This window comes from Mesoplodon mirus, assembly GCF_964341445.2.
Source record: "Mesoplodon mirus genome assembly, chromosome: 10".
Taxonomy (NCBI): domain Eukaryota; kingdom Metazoa; phylum Chordata; class Mammalia; order Artiodactyla; family Ziphiidae; genus Mesoplodon; species Mesoplodon mirus.
The window spans coordinates 26,752,440-26,777,241 of NC_138986.1; the positions used below are offsets into that span (position 1 = coordinate 26,752,440).

A 24,802-nucleotide genomic window follows, 5' to 3' on the forward strand; every position below is an offset into this window, starting at 1 on the left:
GCCTGGGGAAAACTAAGTGCCCACCAAAGGTATTTATTTAAAATAAAATCTTTGTCTCTTTTGTAAGAACAATAATCCATTTATGAAGTCTCCCCTCTCAAGACCTAAGCACTTCCCAAAGACCCCACCTACTAAAACCATCACATTTGGCATTATTATTTCAACATATGAATTTGGGGAAGACACAAACATTCAGACCTTAGCAATCTTATCGGGCACAATCACATATTTTGAATTACTTTTTAGAATTCAATTTATTTATCCTCTATACTTTGGGGGGAATATTAAGGATTCACCAAGCCTTGGTATATTTATTAGTGGGTTGTCAGTATCATGTTCCACAGCAGCTAGCAAACACCAGTATTTATCAAGAACCCACGGAAAGGGGAATTTGGGAGACAAAGAGGCTTTGTCTGTCCCATTATGGGATGTAGTCACCTTTTAAAGTCATTATGCTAATAATTTTAAGTAGATAATTCACAGGACACAAAATCCAAAAGGTACTAAGCGGTACACAGTGTGTCTTCCTCTGACCCCTGTATCACTGTCCCCTGATTCCCCTTCACAGTGACAACTGTGAATTATTACCAACTTCTTCTGTAGACTTCCAAAGATATCATATGCATACAAAAGGACAGCATCCCTTTTTGTAGACACATGGTGGCATACAATCCACACTTTTCTATACTGCACACTTTTCCTAGACATATCTTGAAGATCATCCCCAAGTCTTTCTTTGTAAATGACTGCAGGTCTTCTATTGTTTGGCTGTATCATAAATTATTTAACCAGTACTCTTTAAATAGAAGTTTAGGATTCTTGTCACTTTGGGTATGGCAAAAATGGTTTAGTCCTTGTACATATATTGTTGTGCCCATGTGCAATCATATTTTTAGGATAAATTCCTAGGATGAATTGCTGGATCAAATAATAGCTGTGTCTTAGTCAGTTTGGACTACAGAATTCCATAGACTGAGTGGCTTAAACAACCGAAATTTATTTCTCACAATTCTGGAGGCTGGGAACGTCCAAAATCAAGGTGATGGCAGATCCCGTGTCTTGTGAGGGCCTGATTTCTGGTTTGCAGATAGCCAGCTCCTCTTTGTATGCTTACATGGCAGAGAGCAGAGAGAGAAGGCACGCTCACTTGTCTCTTCTTATAAGGACACCAATCCCAGGTAGGAGGGCTCCACTCTCATGACTTAATCACCTCCCAGAGGGTCCACCTCCTAATACCAACACCCTGAGGGTTAGGATTTCAACATATGAATTGGGGGTAGAGGAGGGAGACATTAACATTCAGCCCATAATAAGGTGCATTATTTATTATCCATTTTCTTGTCTTCAGAGGTGGTACCAACATGCTTTCTCCTGAACAACCTTCGTTCCAACAGCCTTGCTGACACGTGTGTTTTCATTGTGGTTTAATTTGCTTTTCTCCTATTTAAATGATGTTAAGGATCCTTTCATCTGTATAAGAGACATTTGATCTCCTTTGCTAAAAACTTTCTTTTGACACCTTTTGCCCCTTTTTTTTTAATCACATTTCTAGTTCGTTTTTTTTTTTTTTTTTTGCAGTACGCGGGCCTCCCACCGTTGTGGCCTCTCTCGTTGCGGAGCACAGGCTCCGGACGCGCAGGCTCGGTGGCCATGGCTCACAGACCCAGCCACTCTGCACGGCATGTGGGATCTTCCCAGACCGGGGCACGAACCCGTGTCCCCTGCATTGGCAGGCAGACTCTCAACCACTGCGCCACCAGGGAAGCCCTCTAGTTCGTTTTTTAAACTCTTGGTGAATATGGGAAACATTGTCCAGTTGTGTCTTTCAGATAAACTTTAGAAGATAAACCTTAGAGTTTTTATTGCCCTTTCAAAGAATGTTTTGACTAGTCTTTATCCTCAAATTAGCCCTTTTGGAAGGAATCCTTCATGTATATAAAATCACTAATTACATTGACTATAAAGAAATATTTTAAAAAAGGAAACAAATTTCAGAAATTGGTATATAATATTTACTTAATAAATGTTGAATAAAGGGATAAATTATGGATAGATGGGTTAAAATCGGTGTTGCAATGGAAAAAAGTTTTGCTTTTCAAGTGTATTTTCTTTCAGAAGCAAAATTAATTATCAAATTTAAATTATATCAGTTGGGAAGTTTTTGACTGAAAGAAAAAGAATGCCCAACTAAAAATGACTTTAGAATAGGAATTTATCCTCTCCTATAACAAGAAGCCTGAATTAGGGAGTTCCAGTGTTCCTAATTCAGCAGCACAATGAAGGTGTCAAGAAACAGACTCTTTTCCTCATTTTCTTGGTTGTCTTCAGCACACAGCTGTACACACTTAGGGTTGTCCACTCATGGCTGCAAAATGACTACTGTAGTTTCAGACATCACATCCACACCACTGCATGCAAAGGCAGGATAAAGGGAGTTTCTTCTGAAGAGTGTCTTCTTATCATAGCAAAATGGCCCAGAACCCCTTCCCTAGCATACTTACTCATTCACCTCATTCTCTAGCTGGGTCACAGGCCCACAGCTAAACCAATCATTGGCAAAGAGCTATGGGTCCATCATGATGGCTTTAGAAAAATGATGACTAATCCAGCTAGGGGATCGGTCCACCTTCCCTGAGCACATTGCTGCCTGTACCTGAACAAGTTGAGAGTTCTGTGTGCAAGGTAGAATAGGAGAGGGGCTGGGAGATGACAGATGGGCAATTAACTTTGCATTAGTTGTAAAATCTTCCAGAATAACTTTCTCTATCCATGTGTATATATATATACACACATATGTATAGATATATATGTGTGTGTGTATATATATATACATATCTGTGTGTGTGTGTTTTGTGTAGTGGGACAGAAAAGGGGTGATGCTTTAATAACTATGGCTTTTCCACATTCTAGGACGGGGTGAAGAATTATATTGGAGAATGATTGCTCTTTTGACTTAGAGAACAGTATTATAGCCCTTCCGGTTACTTCTTCAGAAAAATATTAAGAAAATAAGGAACTTGGGGGCTTAAGTCTAGGGTAAGTGTGACTATGGGAAAGGGACTGTGTATAGCAGCAAGCAAGGCCCAAGTAGGGAGAGAAATACTCAGAGACACCAAGAGCAAGGACATTCGACATTAACTTTCACGTTTTCCTTTCCTGCACTGAAATGCCCTTATGATAGGGAGCTTCAAGCATTTAGTAGATCTCCTCAACTGCATCCCAACATCAACTTTCTATTAGCAAAACCTAGCGTAAAAAAGGAGCACAGGAGCAGGTTAGGAAGAGCAGCTTGAAAGAGCAATTTCAGGACAGCAGGAAGCATCCAACCAGAAGAGGCAAATCCATAAAGGCTGAAAGTAGATTTGTGATGCTAGGGGCTGGGAAGATTCAGGAGAAATGGATAGTGACTTCTAATGGTACAGGATTTCTTTTTGGGATGATGAAAATGTTCTAGAATTAGATGGTGGTAACAGTTGTACAATTCTATAAACATACTAATGACTATTGTGTACTTAAAATGAGCAAATTTTATGGATGTAAATTATATTTCAATAAAACTTTTTTGTAAAAGTGATTGACACAGCAGCTGGGAGAAGGAAGTAACCAACACTGAGCATGCTCAAGGAATCCTCAGAAACACTAGTCTGAAGCTCTGTACTTTTCAGGGTTATTTAAGGTGAAGGATTAAGTTGTTTTATTTGAATATTAAATGAGAGATGGACCAAAAAGCCTGGAGATCTTGGGGACTTGGTTATAATAGCAATTGGACCCTTATCCCTATTCTGTTTTCATGGTACCTCAACTGCTCTCTGGGTCCCTTAGTGCTCACAAAGAGAAAACTGTTCGTACATACAAACGTATAGGTTGGATCCTTTTCCTTTTTGAGGACAGCAGAAAGGAATCATGCATAGAGTCTGGGTCCTCACTGAGCTGCAAAATTAACAAGCGTTGGAACTGCCCACCACCACTCCCACCTTCTCCAGCTTAATGATGTCAGGTTGAGTGCTTCTTACCAAGAGGCAGAATAGCATAATGGTGAGACAGATGGGCACTGGAGCTAGACCACCTGGGTTCAAATCAGCTCCCACACCTACAAGTTACCAGCTATGAGACCAGGGCAAGTTACGGAGCCTCTTCATGCCTCAGTTTACCCTTTGTATTATTGGGATAATATTAATGCCAACCTGTAGGAATATTGTCAGAATTACATGAATTAGTCCATATAAAACACTTAGAACTGCACCTAGCAAAGTGCAAGCACCGTAATAATAAACCTCAGGTATTATTATTTATAATAGTGTGCAATACACAACATTGCTCCAATGTCCAGTGAATTTGTGAAGCATGAATGTGGGATTCAACTGAATTGTAAACTGAAGAGAAAGACGACAGGTAAAACCATGGGTTGTTTAAGACCATAGGTGATACATGGTAGATGGTAACTTGTAAGAGACCAGGGTGACATATCTAATCCCTAGTCAGGTGCAGGTAACAGCTTGCATGGTGAAAAATGAAAAACAGAAACAAAACAAACAAAAAAAACCCCTCTTTTTTTGTTCACCCCACCCTGTTGGCTAAGAACCATTTATTTATATTTGTGCCACTTGGGACTCTTTGGATTGAAAGTGGCAGAAATCTCAACTTAAAATGACTTAAACAAATAGTAACAATAAAAAAGACTGTTTTATACTAATGACAACTACCATGGCAACCAATCTCAATGTGCATTGACTCTTGCTCACACTTGGACTCAAAAGTTGCCCACACTCACATGCATATATCACCACAGCTTGAGTGCAGGAGTGGCCAACACTCAATATGAGGTGCAGAGGTCAGGAGTTACAAGAAGGGCCAGTAGCTTTGGGTGCTTTTATTTTCTTTTGGAACCTTCCTTAGGAATGTCTACTTTCCCTTCACAATGGCTGTCGTTATAGAAATTGAGCAGACTTTTCAAAAATCTTCAGCCAGGACTTCTGGTTCAGCTCCATCATATAAAGAGCTTGGAAGTTGTTACTACCTTCCTTACAAGCAGAAAAAGATGAACAAACTGAAAATCAATGACTTTTCAAGGACTCATCAGAGAACTGAGGTCACAGGGCAAACTGCCACCCCCAAATCTGGATAGAGAGATGAATCCAGAAAGTTACAGCAGAGACCTCCTTACCTGAAGCAGAAGCCATTGGAGCTATAAACTGGTAGAAACACTTAAATGGTAAATTTTATACATTTCTGGAGGCTGAATGTGGACTATCACGTGAGAAACTCCTGGAGGAGTCTTAGTGGAGCCACTACATTTTCATGGGTTTGACTTCCCGGAAACCTTGGCACTCTGGCAGAGGGAGGGAAAGAGTAATCATTTTGAAATATGCCCAGAGGGTTCTTCACAACAGAGGCCTACTCTCCAGCGGCAGGGACTTACCAGACTTTCCCACCCTGGGGAAAGGGCATTTTTCCCATGGGAGGCCCCTCTGGTCTTCCTGTCTCATCTAAGGGGAGGAAAAAGAAAAGGCTAAGAAACACCCGTGAAGGTCACAACCCAGGGACACAGGCCACTAACAGACTGAGATGTAATCATAAGATCGTAGAACACTGTCCCCGCCCCTACACTTTACCAGCACACCAACAAGGCTCCAATCTAATAAGAGTGGATTACAGCTCTAAGAGCTGAGGTGTGTCAAACTCTATTTAAGGAGGAGTTCTTGGAGAAGCCCAAAGACAACAGCTGCAGCAAACATTAGACCAAGTCAATATTACCATGAAATCTCACACTAGAGGCATATTTACCCCAGTTTCTATTATCCCATACATCACCTAGCTTTCAATAACAACAACAAAGTTATAAGGCATGTTAAGTAACAAGGATGAAACCTGTCTGAATAGACAAAGCAAGCATCAGGACCAGACTCAGATTTGACACAGGTTCTGGAATTACCAGACAGGGGATTTAAAATAACTATAATTAATATGCTAATGGATCTAATGGAATAAGTAGACAACATGCTAGAGCAGATGGGCAATGTAAGCAGGGAGATGGAAACTCTAAGAAAGAATTCAAAGGAAATGCTAGAAGTTATTTAAAAAAACCGAAACACTGTGACAGAAATGAAGAATGACCTTGATGGGCTCATCAACAGACTGGACATGGCCCAAAAAGAATCAGTGAGCTTGAAGATAGGTCAGTAGAAACTTCTCAAACTAAAAGGCAAAAAAAAAAAAAAAAAAAAATCTTCAGTCAGTTAAGGACTTGTGAGTTTCACCCAGCTTTGTCTTGGTGAACTATTGCTATTAATCATACAGACTAGTAGGCCCTCTGACACCACTTTTCAGGATGGCTAGTCTCATAGAAGTTTAGGTCACTGCTTCAGCTCTGTTCAGCACCCCACAGTAGCATGTACACAACCTCTCACCTGCACAGTTCTGGGAAATCTTTTACCCCAGAGCTTCGGATTGATCTATGACTCAATGAACAATAGAGGGCTACACAGAATCTGGGTAGGGGTCCAGCAGCAGGGCCAGCATTGAGAAGGCCTGACATCTTGCTGTGTTCCACAGACAGATTCCAGCTGAGAAGTGGCAAGTGAAGGCAGGGCCTCCATCCTGAAGAATTGATAGAGGAACAGATTGTCAGTTGGGACCAGACACCAAAAGGGGTACAAGGTGGGGGCATATTCTCAGAAAAAGGGAGAATCCAAGTTGTCAGAAATGGGCACAAAGACTGGGTCACTCAAGCGACAGTTGTGACTTCCAGCTGAGTCCCTCCCATGGTGATCCTCTGGAGAATGTCAGAAGCCTCCTTCGTGCCTGACTCAATGCCTTGACAGAGCCCAAAGGTCAGAGTGGACCTGAGTCTGTAGATGGACTCAAGTGCTACTGACCATGGAGGAAGGATTTGCAAACCAGGCCATGGCTGCCACCTGCTCATGCCCTCCTGTGGCTGAGCTCCAGCACTGACTTCTATTCTGCCCTGCCCTGTGACTTGCTTGCTCCACAGAGAGACTCCCAAGCTTTGCCCAGACCAATGCATGTGACACTTTTGATCTTCCTGGGTTTTTTCTATCCTATCATACCCCCCCTTACCCCTCCTACCATAGGTGTCTGTGATGGTTACTTTTCTATGACAACTGTCTAGGCTGTGGTGCCCAGTTGTTTGGTCCAATAGTAGTCTAAAGGTTGCTGTGGAGACACTTTTAAGATATAACTAGTATTTATACTCAGTAAACTTTGAGTAAAGGAGATTACCCTCCATAATGTGGGTGGGCCTCATCCAATCAGTTGAATGCCTTAAGAGCAAAGACTGAGGTTTGCAGAAGAAGGAATTTTGCCTCAAGACTGCAACATAAAAGCCCTACCTGAGTTTCCCACTTGCTGGCCTGTCTTACAGATTTTAGATTTGCCAACTCCCACAGTTGCCAATTCCTTAAAGTAGATAGATAGATAGATAGATCTTCTAGGTTCAGTATACACACACACACACACACACACACACGCACACGCACACACACACACACACACACCCCTTCTTGGTTCTGTTTCTCTGGAGAATTCTAACTGATACAGTGTCTCCACAAGTTTATTGACAGAAAAGAGTTAATCTTTTTGTAATAAACGCAAACCAACAGTTTTAACCAAAAGGAATTTTTTTTCAGTGAAAAACAATCATTTTATCCTGATAGTGGACTTAACAAAAATATATATACTTCATTCAACTTCGCTGCTTTTCACTAATTCTCAGCTTCACAGAGTTGCAGGAGGATGTTGCCTTCTGGCATGGCGGCATTACAATTAATGCTTATTTTGAAAGAAGTCAGTATAACTCTAGCCAACCATTTCTAACTGCAGCCAAATGAGAGCTCCTACATCTTAAACGGCTTGTAGAGGTACCTATGGAAACAATCAACTGCCGTGAAAACAAGTCAACCAGACCCAATCACAAACCATTACAATGTCACTTAACCAGCTTGTGGAGACAAACTGACACCTCTGCTTTTTGCTCTGTCTTGATTTTTGGAAAATAAAGAAAAATAAAGGACGCCACCATCTGAGAGTCTCAGGAATATGCTGGCAAATAATGAGCGTCTTCACCCTCCAAGTACCTCTCCAGGAGAGGGCTGACAGGAAGACTTCCCCCTGGCTGCCCGCTACTATTGTGTCTCAAACTCTATGTTAACTGAAGTCGGCTGTGGATGGCTTTCATGCTACAGCATGAGGCAGAACTTTATTTTACTTTACTTTTCCTTGACTGGAAAATGAGAGTGCTTTTGATGCTGTTGTTTGAAACCAAGCTGCCATGCTAATTTAGGAAGTTCCTGATGGGATGGGCCCTGCATCCCAGATAGTAAACACCACCGTGGAAGGCAAACACAAGCCGCACAACAGCAAGAGAACACAGATGTGTCTAAAACAAATTTCTAACATTATCCCTTTTAGCAGAGAGACTCATACTTTATTTTGACAAATTTAAGATAGAAAAATATCATAAAGTGAATATAGCAGTTGCTCTTTTTGTAACACGGTTTGGACGTGCAGTGCAACTTGAAAGGCCTAGCTTAACAGAACGGTCTCATTTCTGTTTGGGTTTCAGTTAATACTGAATTATATGCCAGCCGTTGCATTTACTTGAGAAAATACTGGACACAGTAAAACTGTTTTTTAAAAAGGTTATGGCATTCAATAATAAGTATTAAAAAGCAACGAACCAAAACAACCTCTCAAATTGTTTTTATAATTACTAAAAGCCAACTTTAAACTTCATGATTAAAGCTAAGGATTCATAGTTTCAAAATAGCTTTAACATTTTCTACCAATATATAATAGAATAATAGAATAGTAGAGCGCTTATATGTTTTTTAAAAGTGAGGAAATATTAGAGGAAACATATTTCAGATGACTATAAACAGTAAACATCAGTTCAATGTATTTAAAAATGTCATTTCAATAATATACTCTTCCCAGCTGGCCATAAAAACTATAGTTTCTAACTATCATCAAGAAGGTGCCCCTGCATGTAATCTTTGAGTTTACTAAGCGCTGCCATCATTTCTACACTCCATCTTTGTAAGGGATGGTTGAAGGACTCTTGGTACATGCAGATAGGTTAGGGTCATAATGACAAAAAATGTGCCAGGAGTCTGCAGCCGGAAACCCTGCCTTCATTTGTTAGTCACCTTCACATTCTTTTGTCTCTGTGATGCCTCGGCTAAACTCGCGCTAAATAATTCACGCGCCGTTGCTAATTTTGTTGCTGTCAGGCGTTTCAGCTTCTTTCTTTGCTCCCCTTCCCCACTCCTCAAAGCAAAATATTGGGCGGCTCCTCATTAAAATATGTCATCTCTAACATAGAAAATAGGTGTATGTACATATATACATACATGCATTTCCTTTTCAAGGACTGGGTAACTCTTCATTTTCTATCAAATAATCCTTCTTCATATACTTGGTTCCCCTAACTAACCTCCACACTTCGAGGTAAGTAGCCTTTAAGGACCTCTTGCTCACTTCTTCAGGGCTGTCTGAGACCTGCGAGCTCCCAGCCACCAGCGGGACTCCTCTGGGGCTGCCCCTCGCCGCCTCTTGCCCACCCTGCTGAGTGGAGCCACCTGCTACCTTCCCACCTTCTGACCCGCCATTTCCACCCTCCGCGGGCAGCTCCTCCAAGCCGAACGGCAGCTGGTCTCCACTTGGCTGCGCCTCCTCTCCCCCAGGCTGCGTCTCCAAGTCCTCGTAGTTGCTTTGCTTTCTGGTTTCCAAAAATTTGGCCACGCAGTAAATGATGGAGCCCAGGGTGTTCACCACGACTCCGGCAATGAATAGAGAGGTGGGCTCCACATCGCTGAAGGCCACCATACCCACCGTGATGGTGGCGATGCTCTTCACCACCCCCACGAAGCTGGTGGTCACCGCTGAGTTGATGTAGGTGCAGTGCAGCGTAGTGAAGTTCATGGCACAGCCGATCAGGATGCAGGCCACGAAGATGCACACCATGGCCGGGTCCTTCCAGCCGGGGAAGGTCCAGGCGTGGATAGAGTCGCTGCTGGCGAAGGAGAAGATGACCAGCAGCGGGGTGGCGGAGACAGCGATGACGTACTGCGCGGTGAGCGGCCCGTGCTCCGTGTCGGCGCTCGCCTTCTGGATGAGCACCAGGTAGGCGGCGTGCACCAGCACCGCCAGCACGCCCGTTACGTACCCGACGGGGTCGCCGGTCAGGTCGCCGGCTCCTGGAGCGCATCAAGAGGCCGCAGGAGCCAGGGCAGGAAGGAAAAAGAGAAGACACCGGGTTGGCAAGGGTGGGTACCCACTGGGGCAACGGCGTCGGTTGGAAAGTTGACAGGGTTCGCGCCCCAGCTCTACCCACGCTTATCAAAAGGAAGAGCCAAGTTCAGTCAATGCCCAGTTCGAGGCAGGAGGAGCGCGCCTTCCCTTCCTTATCCCCGGGGGTCTCCCCTCTACCTCTATCCAAGACAGAGGCCCAGGACAGCGCAGATGCCCTCGGGGTAGGCGCTGTGGCTTCCCGAGCTGGCACGGATGTCACGCAGGCACGTGGTACGCCTGTCGCCTCCGTGGGGCACCGGAGGAGCGAGCGGGCCCCGGCTAGCGGCTTCTAACCGCGGGCGGGCTGGGAACCGGGCGAAGAACGCCCTCCCCTCGACCCTCGAATGAAGGCATCCCGCTTCGCCAGCTCCCATCACGCTCAGTCCTCCGAGCCCGGCCCGCACGGCTCTCAATCCAGTTGCCTGTGCCTCGCGCCCGCAGACCCCCGCGCGGCGCCGGTGATCCCAAGCTCGCCCCGGGGCTCCAGCTTGGCTCCCGTCGTCCCTCCCTACTCCGGCCCCGAGTGACCCAGGGAAGTTCACGGCCCCCTCCTTCCGTCTTGGTCTGGGGACTCTAGCTCCCAGGCTCAGGCGGCTCTCCCACCCCTCCCGGAGGAAGGAACGGATAAAGGGGGAAGACGGAAGGGGGAGGGCGAGAACGGAAGGGCGATACGGAGTGAGACGGGCGGGGGTCGGAAGCCAGGACGGGGGGCGGGGGAGGGGGCTGTGAAAGGGGGAGGCCGGAACCCTGGGGAAGGCTCTGCTGGGTCTCAGAAGTACCGTTTTCGAGCCGAGCGACCACGTTCAAAGCTTTCCGCCTCTCTCTGCCTCAGTCTCCCCATGTGGAAGTGAGGGCTTTGCCCTAAGTGATCTCCGTGGTCTCTGACTGGTGGGGTGGGGTGTACCGGGGGTCCGCGCGGGGCCCGCTCACCTGCCAGCGCCGCGCCGCAAGTGGTGATGAGCACGGCCGCGAGCACCCCCGGCGAGGGCGCGCCGTTCTTGAGCACCAGGACGCCGATGAGCATGGTGACCAGGGGCAGGCAGCGCTTGAAGACCACGTACATAGGCAGGCTGAGGCCGCGCAGGGACCAGAGCGTGAGGCTGGACTGCAGCGTGGAGAGCACAGTGACCCCCGCGAAGGAGCGAGCCAGGCTCAGGCCAAAGGGAGGCACAGCGATGAACCCGAGGCGCCGCAGCAGCTCCAGGCTCAGAGCCGCGGTGGAGCTGGTCAGGCACTGCACCAGGGTCAGGAAGGTGAACCGGTAGCGGCTGATGAGGAACTTGAGCAGGATGTTGAGGGAGCCCGAGAAGACCCCGTGCGCGATGGCCACCGAGATGCCCAGCACGCGGCCCCGGCACAGCTGCCGCATCGCGCCTGCCCCGCCGCACCCGGCGGTGGTGGAGCTCCGAGCCCTGCGGAAGGAGAGCGGGGAAGAGAGCCGGGAGGAGCGGAGCGAGGGCGGCAGGGGAGCCCGCCCAACACCACGGCGAAGGGCAGGGGGCGCCGGCTCGGCTGCAAAGGGCAGCTCCAGCCAGGCGTCCTCGCGGCTCTGCGGCTCCGCGTCCGACTGCCCCGCAGCTCCGGGGAGGCAGTGACGGGGGCGGGGGACTCCGAAAAGTGGCAGGGGTGGGGGGCTGGTCTGAGAGGAGTGGCGGGAATCCTAGCGACAGCGATTTGTAAGTAGGTGACGGGCTGCGTTGGGTTGTGTCCCGCGCGGTTTCCCCGTCAGGGAGGACGCTCTGCGGTTGGAAGCCCCGGCAGCGGCCGCAAGCGGGACCGGACCTGCGCCCCTCGGGCACCTAGCACCCACCCGGGCGGGCTCTCGGGGCGCGGTCCTCTCTTCTCCCGCATGGCCAGCTGCTCCCGCTTGCCCTTGCTTCCCGGCTCCGAGGTGAGGGGCGCGGGCTGGGGGATCGCGGGCACAGCTAAAGATTTTAGAAACAGCTGCGTTCCACGGTCGGGCACCGTTCATTAGCCGCAACAAGTGACAGCTCCCTCAGCCCCCTTCCCCGTGAGCTGCAGCGGCTTTTCCACCCACTGTTCCTCCCGGCGCAGCCGCGGGACCCTGTTCAGCTGCCGGCCAGGGAAGGGGAAAACGTCGGTGCCAGCGGGCTGCGGGGCTCCCGGATGCTCGGGCGCCAACGCCCCAACATCGAAGGAGCCCAGGGCCCCGGGCCACCGCCGGGACGTGCTTTATTTAGAGCGGGAAGCTAGTCCCTCTCAGTCCCGGGCGACGCGCTTTTCTGTCTGTGCGCCTTCCGAGGAGGGACCTGGAATTACGCTCGCGGCCAGGGGCGGGGGGAGGACCCCGGGGGCGCCGTGGCATCGCGGGGCAGCCGAGCCTGGGGGCGGGGCAGGGACACCTATTCCAAGTGAGGCAAAGATGTGAAATAGGCAAAACAGCAGAAACTAAGTCCAAGTAGCCTCTACTAGCTCCGGAGGATCGCCGGGGCAACGGTTCCCAGGGATGAGCGGGGAGAGACTGGCCGCTCTGGGGAATGGGGTGTGGGTGGAGGCAGGGGAGGGAGGGCGTGGTCCCAGGGCCGGGAACCCGGACGTACAGCCGAGACTGGGTGCTGCTTTCTCTGGATGCCCTGGAACCGACCGCCACCTGCGGAACTGTCACGGGCCGCTTTGGGGAGGACAACCCCTACCTCCTGCCTCCCCGGCCCAGGGCATGTCTGTCTCCCACAGGACTTGTGAACTGTTTACTTCTTACTTGGCTAAGAGTAAAAAGAATGAAATTCTTATTTTCTGCAGGTGCAAGACTTCTGTGTCCCTACGATCTGAATTTCGTTCCCTGGAAAGTAATGTCCGGACCCGTAAACTCGGTAGCAACAGCGGGTTCGCTCAGCAGAGGTCACCACTAAGAGCACAGTTTAGTTTTCGCGCTGCTTAAAAATTACCGGCTTGGCCAGGGTTCCGGAGCGCGGAAGAGCGCGCGAGATCGCTGCGCCCTACCTCTCTTTTCCTTCAATTCTATTACCCACCCACCCCCACTGGGATCCCAACCTTCTAACCACCACATTGCCCTAATACACACGGCACATTTCCCTACTAATTCTTTTGTTTTCTCCTCCATATTTCCACTGCTGTGCTAAACGCAACGCTTCCAGCCCAGATGTTGAAGCCGCGATTATTATTGCCGCAGCAGCAAAATAACAGTTTACATCAGGGATTGGTAGCATCACTGCAGTCCTTCATCTGCGTCAGCTTTGTGTGTGCTGGGAGCTCCCTTTGGTGGGAGAGAGCTTGGTCTCGACCAGTCCTCCTGCTGGTATGCCCAGGGCCTAGTAGGGCCCCCAGAAGTGGGCACTCAAGAAAATGCTTGCGGAACTGTGGCAACCGGAAAGCATTATACTGCAAACTGTGCTTCCGGTTCCCTGGCGAATTCTTGGGTTTTGTAGCTACAAGCTATGGTTACACACTCTTGGCTATTTCAGAGACTCTGTTTTTCAAGTGTTGATATTCTTCCTTTAGAAAATAATGAGGTTTGAAGCAACAGTTGAAATTTATGTTTATATGTGTGGTATAAGCATATGTTCATAGTACACTCAGATAAAAACTTTGAAAATTAATTTTTTAAAGACAGCATCAGCAAATAACACATTTCTACTTCTGGGGACTGTTCCAATTAAAGGATGGTTGTTTTAAGCCATATTAAGTGAATATAAAGAATTGTCTGCACAGACCTAGTTTTGGAATGATTCATTTCTGCCAGCAATTATAATTGCTTCCATTTGTGATACTAACATTAGGTAAAAGATTTGGGGCGGATTCAGCTCTCTTATCCTTCTCATTTAGGCAAGAATATTTAGCTTAATGTTTGAAACCTACATTGGCATGAAACAGTATATTTTCTCCATTTTACTGCATATAATTTTTTTCCATTAGGGCTTTCATTAAAAAAAAAATAATACCATCTCCCAAACCAGTTACTAGATAATCTCCTAAAAGAAAAATGGGAAATCTTCTAAGGAAAAATGGGAAAAATAAGAATACTATGTTTAGCAAGGTTAATTGAACATGAATGTAGATCTGAAGGTCAAAAAGCTATTTGACCTATTGGTATCAAGAGTCAAGACTCAACCTCCATTACCTTTGGAGCTACACAATAAATTTTGACAGCATTAAATAAATCCTTTAGCTCATTCATTCAGCAAACATATACAGAGCTAGTATTTTGTACCAGGCAGTCTGTTAGCCATAGAGGATTCAAAGATGAGCACTTATCTTAGTCCTTAGGGATTCACAGGGGGAGGTGAGGCAACACAATGACACTCATGCAACAGTGGGGGCTTGTGGCAGAAACAGGAGAGTGCTGAGGAGGGCAATAACATCAGCTTGAGAAGGGTATCCTAGAAGGCTTCCTGGAGAAGGAAATATGGTCTTATTTCATTATTTTAATTGTAAAAGTAATACATGCTCATTATAGTACATAAAAGGAAAACAAACTTTGTAAGTAATAAGTGAACATGCTGTCTTCAATATTCCCCACCCCCAGCCCCACTACACGGAGCTGGCTACTGTTGAGAGTTTGGCATGAACCTTTCAGTTTTTCTTGTGCATATATGTATACATACATAATTCTCCCTTTTAAAAAAAATAAAATTAGGGGCTTCCCCGGTAGCGCAGTGGTTGAGAGTCCGCCTGCCGATGCAGGGGACACAGGTTCGTGCCCTGGTCCGGGAAGATCCCACATGCCGCGAAGCGGCTGGCCCCGTGAGCCATGGCCGCTGAGCCTGCGCGTCCGGAGCCTGTGCTCCGCAACGGGAGAGGCCACAACAGTGAGAGGCCCGCGTACCGCAAAAAATAAAATAAAATAAAATAAAATTAGGATATTATACACATTTGTCTATAAAAGCATATTGTAGTAACCAGCCTCCAAGAGAGTCCCCAGAGATGGCTGGCTTCCTCATATTTACACTCCTGTTAACCCCGCCCACGTTGTACAACAGTCGGTCTGAGTGACCAGTAGAATGCAGCAGAGGTGATGGCTACCCCTGAGATTAGTGTGCAGAAGACCGAGGCTTCCATCTTGAATTTTCTCTTTCTCTTGTATCATTCAGTCTGGAGAAAAGCCAGATGCCATGTCGTAGGGACACTCAGCCAGCCAGTGGAGTGTTCTACACAGTGAACATCTGAGGCCAGCTAACAATCACGTAAGTGACTTTGGAAGCTGACCCTTCAGCCCCAGTTGAGCTTCAGATGTCTGCAGACCTAGGTGACGGCTTAACTGCAATGACATGAGAAAACCTAAGCCAAAACAATGCAGCTAAACTACTCCTGGATTCCAAACCTCTAGAAACTGTAAGATAAATAAATGTTTGTTGCTTTAAGCTGCTAAGTTTTGGGGTGATTTGTTACACAGAAATAGATAATACACGTATCAATAACAATCTGTTTTTCCATGTCAGCACACACAGTTCTACCTTCTTCTTTTTTTTTTTTTTTTTTTTTTTTTTTTTTGCGGTACGCGGGCCTCTCACTGCTGTGGCCTCTCCCGTTGCGGAGCACAGGCTCCAGATGCGCAGGCTCAGCGGCCATGGCTCACGGGCCCAGCCGCTCCGCGGCATGTGGGATCTTCCCAGACCAGGGCACGAACCCGTGTCCCCTGCATCGGCAGGCTGACTCTCAACCACTGCGCCACCAGGGAAGCCCCTACCTTCTTCTTTTAAACGACTGTTCTATCATATAATCTTTCTTCTCCAGACAGGCGTCTAGGTTTTACCAAACACTGATGTAATGATTACCCTTGGAAATTTGTTCTTAGATACTTCTGTAAGGATTTGGTGGGTACAGGCAGGGAATCCTAGACCTGAAACTGCTGGGTCAATGGCTAATTTAAAAACTTTATTGCCAAACTGCCTTCCAAAAAGGTGTATAACAGTACTTTCGCTTTAACTGATATTGGATATTATCAATATTTTTAATGTCTGCCAAACTAATAAGCAAAAAAATTCTTTGTCATCAATGAGACGAAGTTTAACTAAGTATCCTTTTGAAGTATATTAAACATTTGTTTGCTTATTGATATCCTTTGTTGCTTTTATCTTTGGTTGTCTTCTTAGTGATTTTTAAGAGCTCTTTATAAATTCTGGATATGAAATCATTTGTTACATATGTTGCAAATATATCCTTCCAATATGTCTTTTTAGCTTTGCTGTGTTTTGCTATTTTAATTTTTGTGTGTTGTCAAACTTTTTCTTTAGTCATTTCACATGACTTTCAAATAAATGATGGGTAAGAATTTGCCAAGCCAAGAGCAGGCTAATCCAGGCACCTGGACTACCTTGAGCTAAGATAGAAATGAAAACCTGCATTATTTACACAGGGAGTTTGGGAGCACACTGGTGTTGCCGGAGCACAAAGTTCGTGACAATGTGGAGACAAGCAATGCTGCCGAGAGCAGCAAGGGCTAGCCCCAGAGGACTTTGGCTGCCTGGTTAGTGAGCTTGAACTTCTTCCTGCAGACAATCCTATAAGCAGAGAAAAGTTTTACACTGAAATTGATGTAGTCAGATTGCATTTCAGATAAGCCTCCAGCAGCTGTGTTGAGGAGGACGGCTCCAACGGTACAGAACTTGAAACAGACATATCATTTAGGAAGCTGTTGTGATCGTCCAGAGAAAAGCTAATGACGGCTTGAACTAGGGCAGTGGTGTTTGGATTGAGGGGAAGAGACAGAATGGAGAAGTATTTAGGGTGTGAAAGGGATAGGACTTAGTGACCTATTTGATGTGCCTTGGACTGGAGAGGTGGGAATAAGGAAAGGAACAAGGATGGCATTTAGGTCTTTAGCTTGAGCGCCTGGGTGGACTGTATTGACAACAAATGAAAAAAGCATGTGCAGGAGGAGCCCACTTGGTGAGCAAGGTGAGTTTGGTTGAAAGAAAATGAGTGCAAAGGCTGAGGGAGACCCAAGTGGGGAAGGCAGGAGATTTGGGAGTAGTCAGTATGGAGGTCAAAAACATGTAAGTGGATTCTCTCTTCAAGAAGAGGCCAGTTAAGTAAGAAATTAATGAGTTCATTGCTGGAAGAGCCAAATTATAGCTAAGATATACAGAGAACACTCACTGCCAGAGGCAGAAGGGACAGCTGGCTCTCAGCCTGGGTCTCCCTGGGGGTGATACACCTTAGGGTCACCCCAGACCCAGGGTCAGCTTCTTAGCGCTTTAGACTTGGAAACACAGTTTTGCCAGTTTTCTCAGGAACGATCAGGATCTAGTCACCAGAGTGTCCCACAGCTTTACTATTTCTCAGTGGGCCAATTTCTGTTATTCCTAGGAAAAGGTGGCCACATGGCAGGACCAGATCCAGTCATAGCAGATTTCAAATTCCAGCTCCACATTTCCTGGCTACTATGACTCCCGAGAGCCTTCGTTTCCTTGTCCGGAAAATGGGAGGGCTTCCTTGCAGGGACGTTATAAAGATTAAAGGGGATTAGATACAGAAAGCATCGCACGTAATGCCCAGATCACAGAAGACGCTCAGTGACCTGAGTTCCCCTTTCCTGCATCCACTCCTCAGTGCCGCGCTGTCACCGCAGGTGCAGGAGGAACTTGGGGAGGCAGGCAGGATGAAACCCAAGAACTCAGTTGCCAGGAGGCAAATTCTAATGTTCCCAACTAGAAGAATGACTGGTTGTCCTCTAAAGTCCAGAGGCTGCTCGGTTTGTGAATTACCAAGAATTCAAAAATCGTGTGCATTCCGTTTTAGGTCACAATCCAGCTCCTTTTCCTCTAGCTTGCCAGTCCTAGCTCAGGGAACTCACTGAAGAAATGTTCACCCACCCTCCTTCAGATTGAGAGACTCCAAGCACCTGAGTTAAGTATTATGAAGTTAGGGCTCTAAACTTCTCTAACATCCCTGAAATAGAGGGGAAAGAAATCAAGAGAGATATTAGTTTTTAAATCACAAGTATTTGTTTCCAATGACACATGGCAGATTATTTTAATAAAATCTCTTGCATTCTAAAAGAAAAATAAGTGATTTCATTTCACTGTAAATATGATCTGGGTTAGGTATTTTAAAAGGTCTATTATAAATTCTGCCGATACAGAGAACATTCACTGTAAACCCACTTTTATTGAACTGCATGCAACACAAAGCAGCTCTATGAACCAACCTAATCATCGTGACACGTCGAAGGATGTGTTTGAGCACCTTGCTCCTTACAACACATTCACGTGAAGCAGTGTCCTCTCTATGGGGGCCTCTCAAAAATAATTAGCACTGATTGGTCTAAGAACTGAAAAGAGTTATACTTTCTGTGAGACCATTCATTCATTGGACAGATATTCATTGAGCACTTTCTATGTGCCAGGCATGGTGCTAGGGCCAAGCCAGGGACTAGGATGAAGTCCTTGCCCTCAGGCCTTGGGCAGCATTGTGTACTTGACCAGACTTCCCATTTAGGCTGCCAGTAGCAACTTTCTAGGACTTTAAGGCATATATTTTCAAGCCCACTCCTGGCTCCACTTTGTCTCCTTTTGTTCTTGTGGTCTTGTTTTTGTGTTTTGTAAGCTGTCTTAAATTTTTCTGTAACAAGTAAACAGGGAAATATGTAAATTAGACAATATATATATATTTACATTTATTTTTGTTCTGATTACTACAAGTATATTTTGCTCTTTAAAAAAAATCTCAAAAACTTGTTAAAAATTTAATGACAATTTTTGCCATTTATAACACATTTTATTTTAATATTATATAAAAACATAAGTGTTATGCAAAGTTGTCTATTCTACTAATTTTTCCCTTTTAACCTAATTTTTTATAGGTCATCACACCTAAAGGTTTTTCAAGACTTAGAGAGGTAGTAAGGAGGGCTTACTGCATTACTTAGGGCTTTCATTACTTAGTTTCAAGGGTAATTGCTTGAAACCTTGGTGGGACCTAAGACTTTTTGCCCAGTGACCAGTTTTTTAAAAATTTGATTGTAGAGAAATAAGAAGAGAGACATAGGGCCATGGGTATAATATCTAAAAATATTTGAATAAATGTAAAATACATGTAAGCTCTTAACTCTCTGCATCCATGTTCTTAAAGCATGACAGACACCAGTCCTTGAAAGAATCTCATTCATTCCATGTATCAAGCACACAGTAGGTGCTCAGTAAATAACTGCTGAATAAATCAGTGATTATTAGAGCCCTGTTACTGAACCATAGATATATCTATATTATATAGTGTTATATATATATACTATATTAGAAGAAGTAACCTTGTTGGGGGTGTCATAAAATCATAAATGATCAAGGGATGCAGTTTATTGTCATTTTTATCAACAGCAGTGATCGTATTTTCATCAAAAGTGACAAATTAAAAATGAAATATATCACTATCAATATAATCTATAGATCTCTCATATTTTAATCCATTTTATACTAGAAAGGTTATATTTTAATAGATACTACAAGATATATCATAACTTCAATATTCCTTAGGATTTTAAGAAATATGGCTTATGTACCAGGCTTAAATAGTGAGCCAAAGTCTTTACCAGCTTCCTCAAAACTGATTCCAGAATAAATTTTTAAATTTTGAAATCTGAATAGTATATAAAAACATAAACTCTACGTTATCAATCATTTATTTCCTGCTAAGCAGTTCTTCAGTCATATCCTTTGTTTCTGAGTGGAGTAGTTTATCTCAAGCAGGCATGGTAAGACAAATAGGATCATATATCTTTATTGTTTCATCCCAAGCACAGTCAGCCACCTGAAAACAAAAAGGAAACATAATCTACAAGTGTTCAAAACTGGCAGAAAAGCCTTAGTCTTTTAGAGTGTAAGTAGATCATCCACCAGGGAACATCTCTTTAAATAGGAAGTACACAGGGACACGTTTTTGAAAAAAGGTCTATTTTCCCTTTTTAAGAACACTTCAGGGATTGGTTCCAATTGATTGAAGTTGCCTGTAAGGATTTCCTGCCAGAGCTACATAATTCCCTATAGGTTCTGAGATAAATGTTGAAAAGATACATTCCTAAACTGTGAACCAAGGCATCATACTAGCTATTGTGGGGATAAAAAAGGAGGTAAAGTATAGCTCTTGCCTTCAAAGAATGGCTCATTCAAAACCAAAAGTGGAAAGTGCTCTAATAGAGTCTTCTCAGGGGAGGAACTCTTTGAATCCAACTGGGGCAGTGTCAGAAGATTTCACAAATGCCGTGGCATTCACACTGGCCCTCTTTAGGGGCAGACATGGGAGATACGGACATTCAAGTCCAAAAAGTCACATAAAAACATGAAGGGAAGATAGTTCATGGTGCTCAGGAACTGTGTGTTAAAAATTTGGTGAGTGTAGCAATGTCTCAGGGTATAAGATTACTATATAAAATAAATCATATTTCTGTATACTAGCAAGAAAAAAATTTTAAATTACAATTAAAAAATTCATTTACAATAGCATCAAGTAACAAAATACTTAGTAACACATTTAACAACAGATATGCAAAATGTCCACACTAAAACACGGCTGAGAGAAATTAAAGAAGGCCCAAATAAATGGAAAATATACCATGTTCATGGGTTCAGTATTTAAGAAGTTAATTCTCCCCCCAAATAACTTATAAATAATTCATAATACCAGCAGGCTTTTTAATAGAAATGGAGAAAGTGACTTTTAAAGTTTAAGTAGAAAGGCAGAGGACCTAAAATAACCACAAAAATCTTGACAAAGAACAACAAAGTTATACTACTTACACTGTCTGACTCAAGACTTATCATAAAACTACAGTAATCAAGACAATGCAATACTGGAATAAGGATATACAAGTAGGTCAAAGGAACAGAACATACTCAGGAATAGACCCCACACTTAGACAGCTGCTTTTCAACAAACGTACCAAAACAATCCAACAGGGAAAGAAAAGTCTTTTCAACAAATGATGCTAGAACTGGATGTCCATATGGAAAAAAATGAACTCAACCCCAACTTCACATCATACAAAAGTTCATTTGAGATGAATGGCCCACAGACTGAAATATAAAAGCTAATGGTATTAAGTTTTTAGAAGAAAACACAGGAGAACATAGTCTCAATCTGAAGGTAAGTAAAGATTTCTTAAACAGGAAGCAATAACCATAAAAATTAGATAACTTAGACTCAATCAAAAATAAAACTTTTGCTCATCAAAAGACACTGCTAAGAAACCGAATAAGCAAAACACAGAGTGGGAGAAAATGTTCACAAAACATATATCTGGCAAAGAACTTGCATCCACAATATATAAAGAACAACTATAACTCAATAATAAAAAGACAACACAAAAAAATTTTTTATTAACCGATAAAAAAAGATATATGAATGACCAATAAGCACATAAAAATATTCACCATCATTAGGCATCAAGGAAATGCAAATAAAAACCACCATGAGATACCACTACTTACTCATGAGAATGGCTAAAATTTTAATTTTAGATAGACAATATCATATGTTAGCAGGGATGCAGAGCAGCTCTAACTTTCATACCTTGCTGGTATAACAACTCTTTGGAAAACTGCCCATTCCTTATAAAGTTAAACATATACCTAGTGATTCCATTCCTAGAGGGGTTTCCAACAGAAATGAAAACATCTTCACAAAGCAATGTATGCAAGGACGTACACAGCAACTTCATTCACAATACCACATAACTGGAAACAACCAAAAGACAGACAAAAGAATGGGTAACAAATTGTAGTAAATTCATGCAACAGAATGTTGCTAAGCAGCACAGTGGAGGGAACTACTGATGGGCACGACAATGTCGATGAATCCCACAGATAATAAGTGGAGTGAAAGAAGCCAGAAACGAAAGAGTACATTCAGGAGATTCCGTCATGTAAGTTCTAAAACAGGCAAAACTAATCTAAGATGAAAAAAAAAATTAGGGCTTTGGTTTGCTTTGTCTTTTCAGCTGGAGGGAGGGATGGGGCTAGGGAAAGTCTGGAAAGGGGTACAAGGGAATTTTGGAGGAAGATGCAAATGTTTTGTATTGAGATGGGATGTAGACTACGCAAGTGTATCTGTCAAAAACCTATATCTAAGATATGTACATTTCACTGTATGTAAATGATACCTAGAAACAGTAAGAATAATAATGACAACAACAATAAGAGCAATAATAATAATAATGAATGAGGAGTGGGACATGAGTAGAGGAATAAACAAAACAAGAATGTTGATAATTGTTGAAGCTGGATAATGGAAGTGCATTATCCTATTGTTTGCTTTTTATACGTTTGAAATTTTCCACAATAAAAGAAGAAGAAGAAATGAAAAAATGTAGATAGTAACATGAAGGATGAAGTAGCAGGAGAGGGAATTGACCAAAGTTATTTGCACTGTATTTTGCGTCCTTTAATGGTTGCAAAGGCTGAAAGTTATATAAGGGAACTCACAGTCCTGGTCAATCTAATTACCTGGCTGTCACTATAGAATACAGGAACTGCTCAGATTAATCAGAACATATTAACTCCTTATCATTCATTAACAATATCTCAGATCAGAATCCAAGCTAGAGAAAGCATTAGAGACCTTTCAGTCAAACGTTTTTTTATTTAAGCATTAAAAACCAGACTCTTCAAGATTTGGTTGCTACCCACTTCTTTTACTCTCACTGCACCAGGCTCACACACTCAAATCCTGGCATCCTGTTCATGCCTCTGTGCTCTTATCCTCTCACTGATCCCCCCCCCCCCCGCCGAATAACCTCTTTCTCCTTCCCTTTCCCCCTACCCCTCACCTTGTTTTGCCTGGAGATGACAACTCTTTTGGGAAGAATCTGTTTAAGCATTACCTCCTCTGTGAAGTCATTCACTATACCTATAATAATCAGCTGTGCTTATTTATTGACACATGTGTCTTCAGCTCTTTGAGGGCATGGACCATGTCATGGCCCATGTCATAACAATGACACAATGAAGATTAGCTCAAAGAATGTATTTTATAGATTAAGATTGTAGAGATTAACTTTTTCTCATAACCACACTAGAGCAGCATAGTTGGAAGCAGAACCTAAATTGGTTGAGTCTGTCTACTGAAAATAGTGCCTCACAAAAGGCCAAGTGACACTCATTATTTGCCTAATCCTGCAATTGTAAATTTTTATACCACAGAATACAAAGATCATTAGACAAATTTATCCGTCTCATCTATGTATATTTTTTTACAAGTGCTGGGCCTTTCTGTATGTTAAGTGTCAACTATTATGGAGAAGAGAATCAGAGAAATGAGACTTAAGCTTCTAATATAAGGTATCCATAAATTACCTTTCTGAATCCCTATTTAGCACCCTTCAATCCAGCTTCTTAATTACTCAGAACTTATAACTAACAGATGTCAAGGCCACTGAATCAGCAAATGTTCATAATTCTATACTACATTAATTGGTAATATGAGAAAGACCTAAAACTGCAATGATACAGAATTATGAATAGATTGACTCAAATTAATGCAAACACTATTTCTCCATTAACTAATTAATTAAACCCCATCTAGTGCTATAAGTTTTAAAAAGCTAACAATCAAAAAACTAATAATAAGGTAAGAAGCACTTTAGTAAACTAACAATGCAGCTCCAGATTCTCTAAGGAAGGCACTGTAGAGACTTCCTGGTAAAGAAAGGTGACCGTGTGGTCGCTGTGGGTCTGGGGTTAGGGGGCACTCATTAATTACCATCACCACCCCAATGGCCTTAAAGGCATTCTATAACTTAGGGTAAACATGGGGCTTTTTCTTTTTTAAAAAATTTTATTTATTTATTTATTTATTTATTTATTTATGGCTGTGTTGGGTCTTCGTTTCTGTGCGTGGGCTTTCTCTAGTTGTGGTGAGCGGGGGCCACTCTTCATCGCGGTGTGCGGGCCTCTCACTATCACGGCCTCTCTTGTTGCGGAGCACAAGCTCCAGACGCACAGGCTCAGTAGTTGTGGCTCACCGGCCTAGTTGCTCCGTGGCATGTGGGATCTTCCCGGACCAGGGCTCGAACCCGTGTCCCCTGCATTGGTGGGCAAATTCTCAACCACTGTGCCACCAGGGAAGCCCCCAGGGAAGCCCCCAGGGCTTTTTCTTAATTTCCCATACTACCTATCTGAGGTCAGCCTAAAAGACGTTTAAAAAAAAAAGAAAAAGACTTTGCTAAAAATAAGGTTAACAAAAAGACCAAAAAATAAACAAGCAGATGACATGATAATAAAAAATCTGCTTTACTGGATGAGATCCACTCACTGCTTTAGCTTGTCAAACACAGCAAGGAATCTTTCCCAGGTCCCATCCTGCTTCTCCACAACAAGCCATCTTTCCCTCCCATCCCCGGGAATGCACTCCTGCCATGAAGACTCCTTCAAGGCCAGACTCAGCATAGAGAATGAGAAGACGATAACAGGATATCTCCTTCCGCATCTACCGAAGATCCTCTTTCTCCATTTCAGTCTCCTATATGAGGACTCATTTCTTTGCTCCTTACCTTGCTGTCAGGAAAAACTGTGAATGATTGCAATCA

General features: G+C 43.9%; 2 protein-coding genes across 2 annotated transcripts in view; both read right to left on the bottom strand.

Moving 5' to 3' along the window:
- Nucleotides 1-9,381: 9,381 nt before the first annotated feature.
- On the bottom strand, nucleotides 9,382-11,677 carry SLC35D3 (solute carrier family 35 member D3; the record flags this gene model as incomplete). The annotated part of the gene is made up of 2 exons (XM_082633710.1): nucleotides 9,382-10,214; nucleotides 11,239-11,677. The coding sequence occupies 2 exons, from the start codon at nucleotides 11,675-11,677 to the stop codon at nucleotides 9,382-9,384; spliced, it is 1,272 nt and encodes a 423-aa protein (XP_082489836.1).
- Nucleotides 11,678-18,958: 7,281 nt separating this feature from the next.
- The window catches only part of PEX7 (peroxisomal biogenesis factor 7), an 84,523-nt gene continuing 78,679 nt past the window's right edge, over nucleotides 18,959-24,802 (bottom strand). The window contains exon 10 of the mRNA XM_082634396.1: nucleotides 18,959-20,031. Within this exon, the coding sequence (XP_082490522.1) occupies nucleotides 19,963-20,031 (69 nt within the window). The 3' untranslated portion in view covers nucleotides 18,959-19,962. The remainder of the gene's footprint in view (nucleotides 20,032-24,802) is intronic.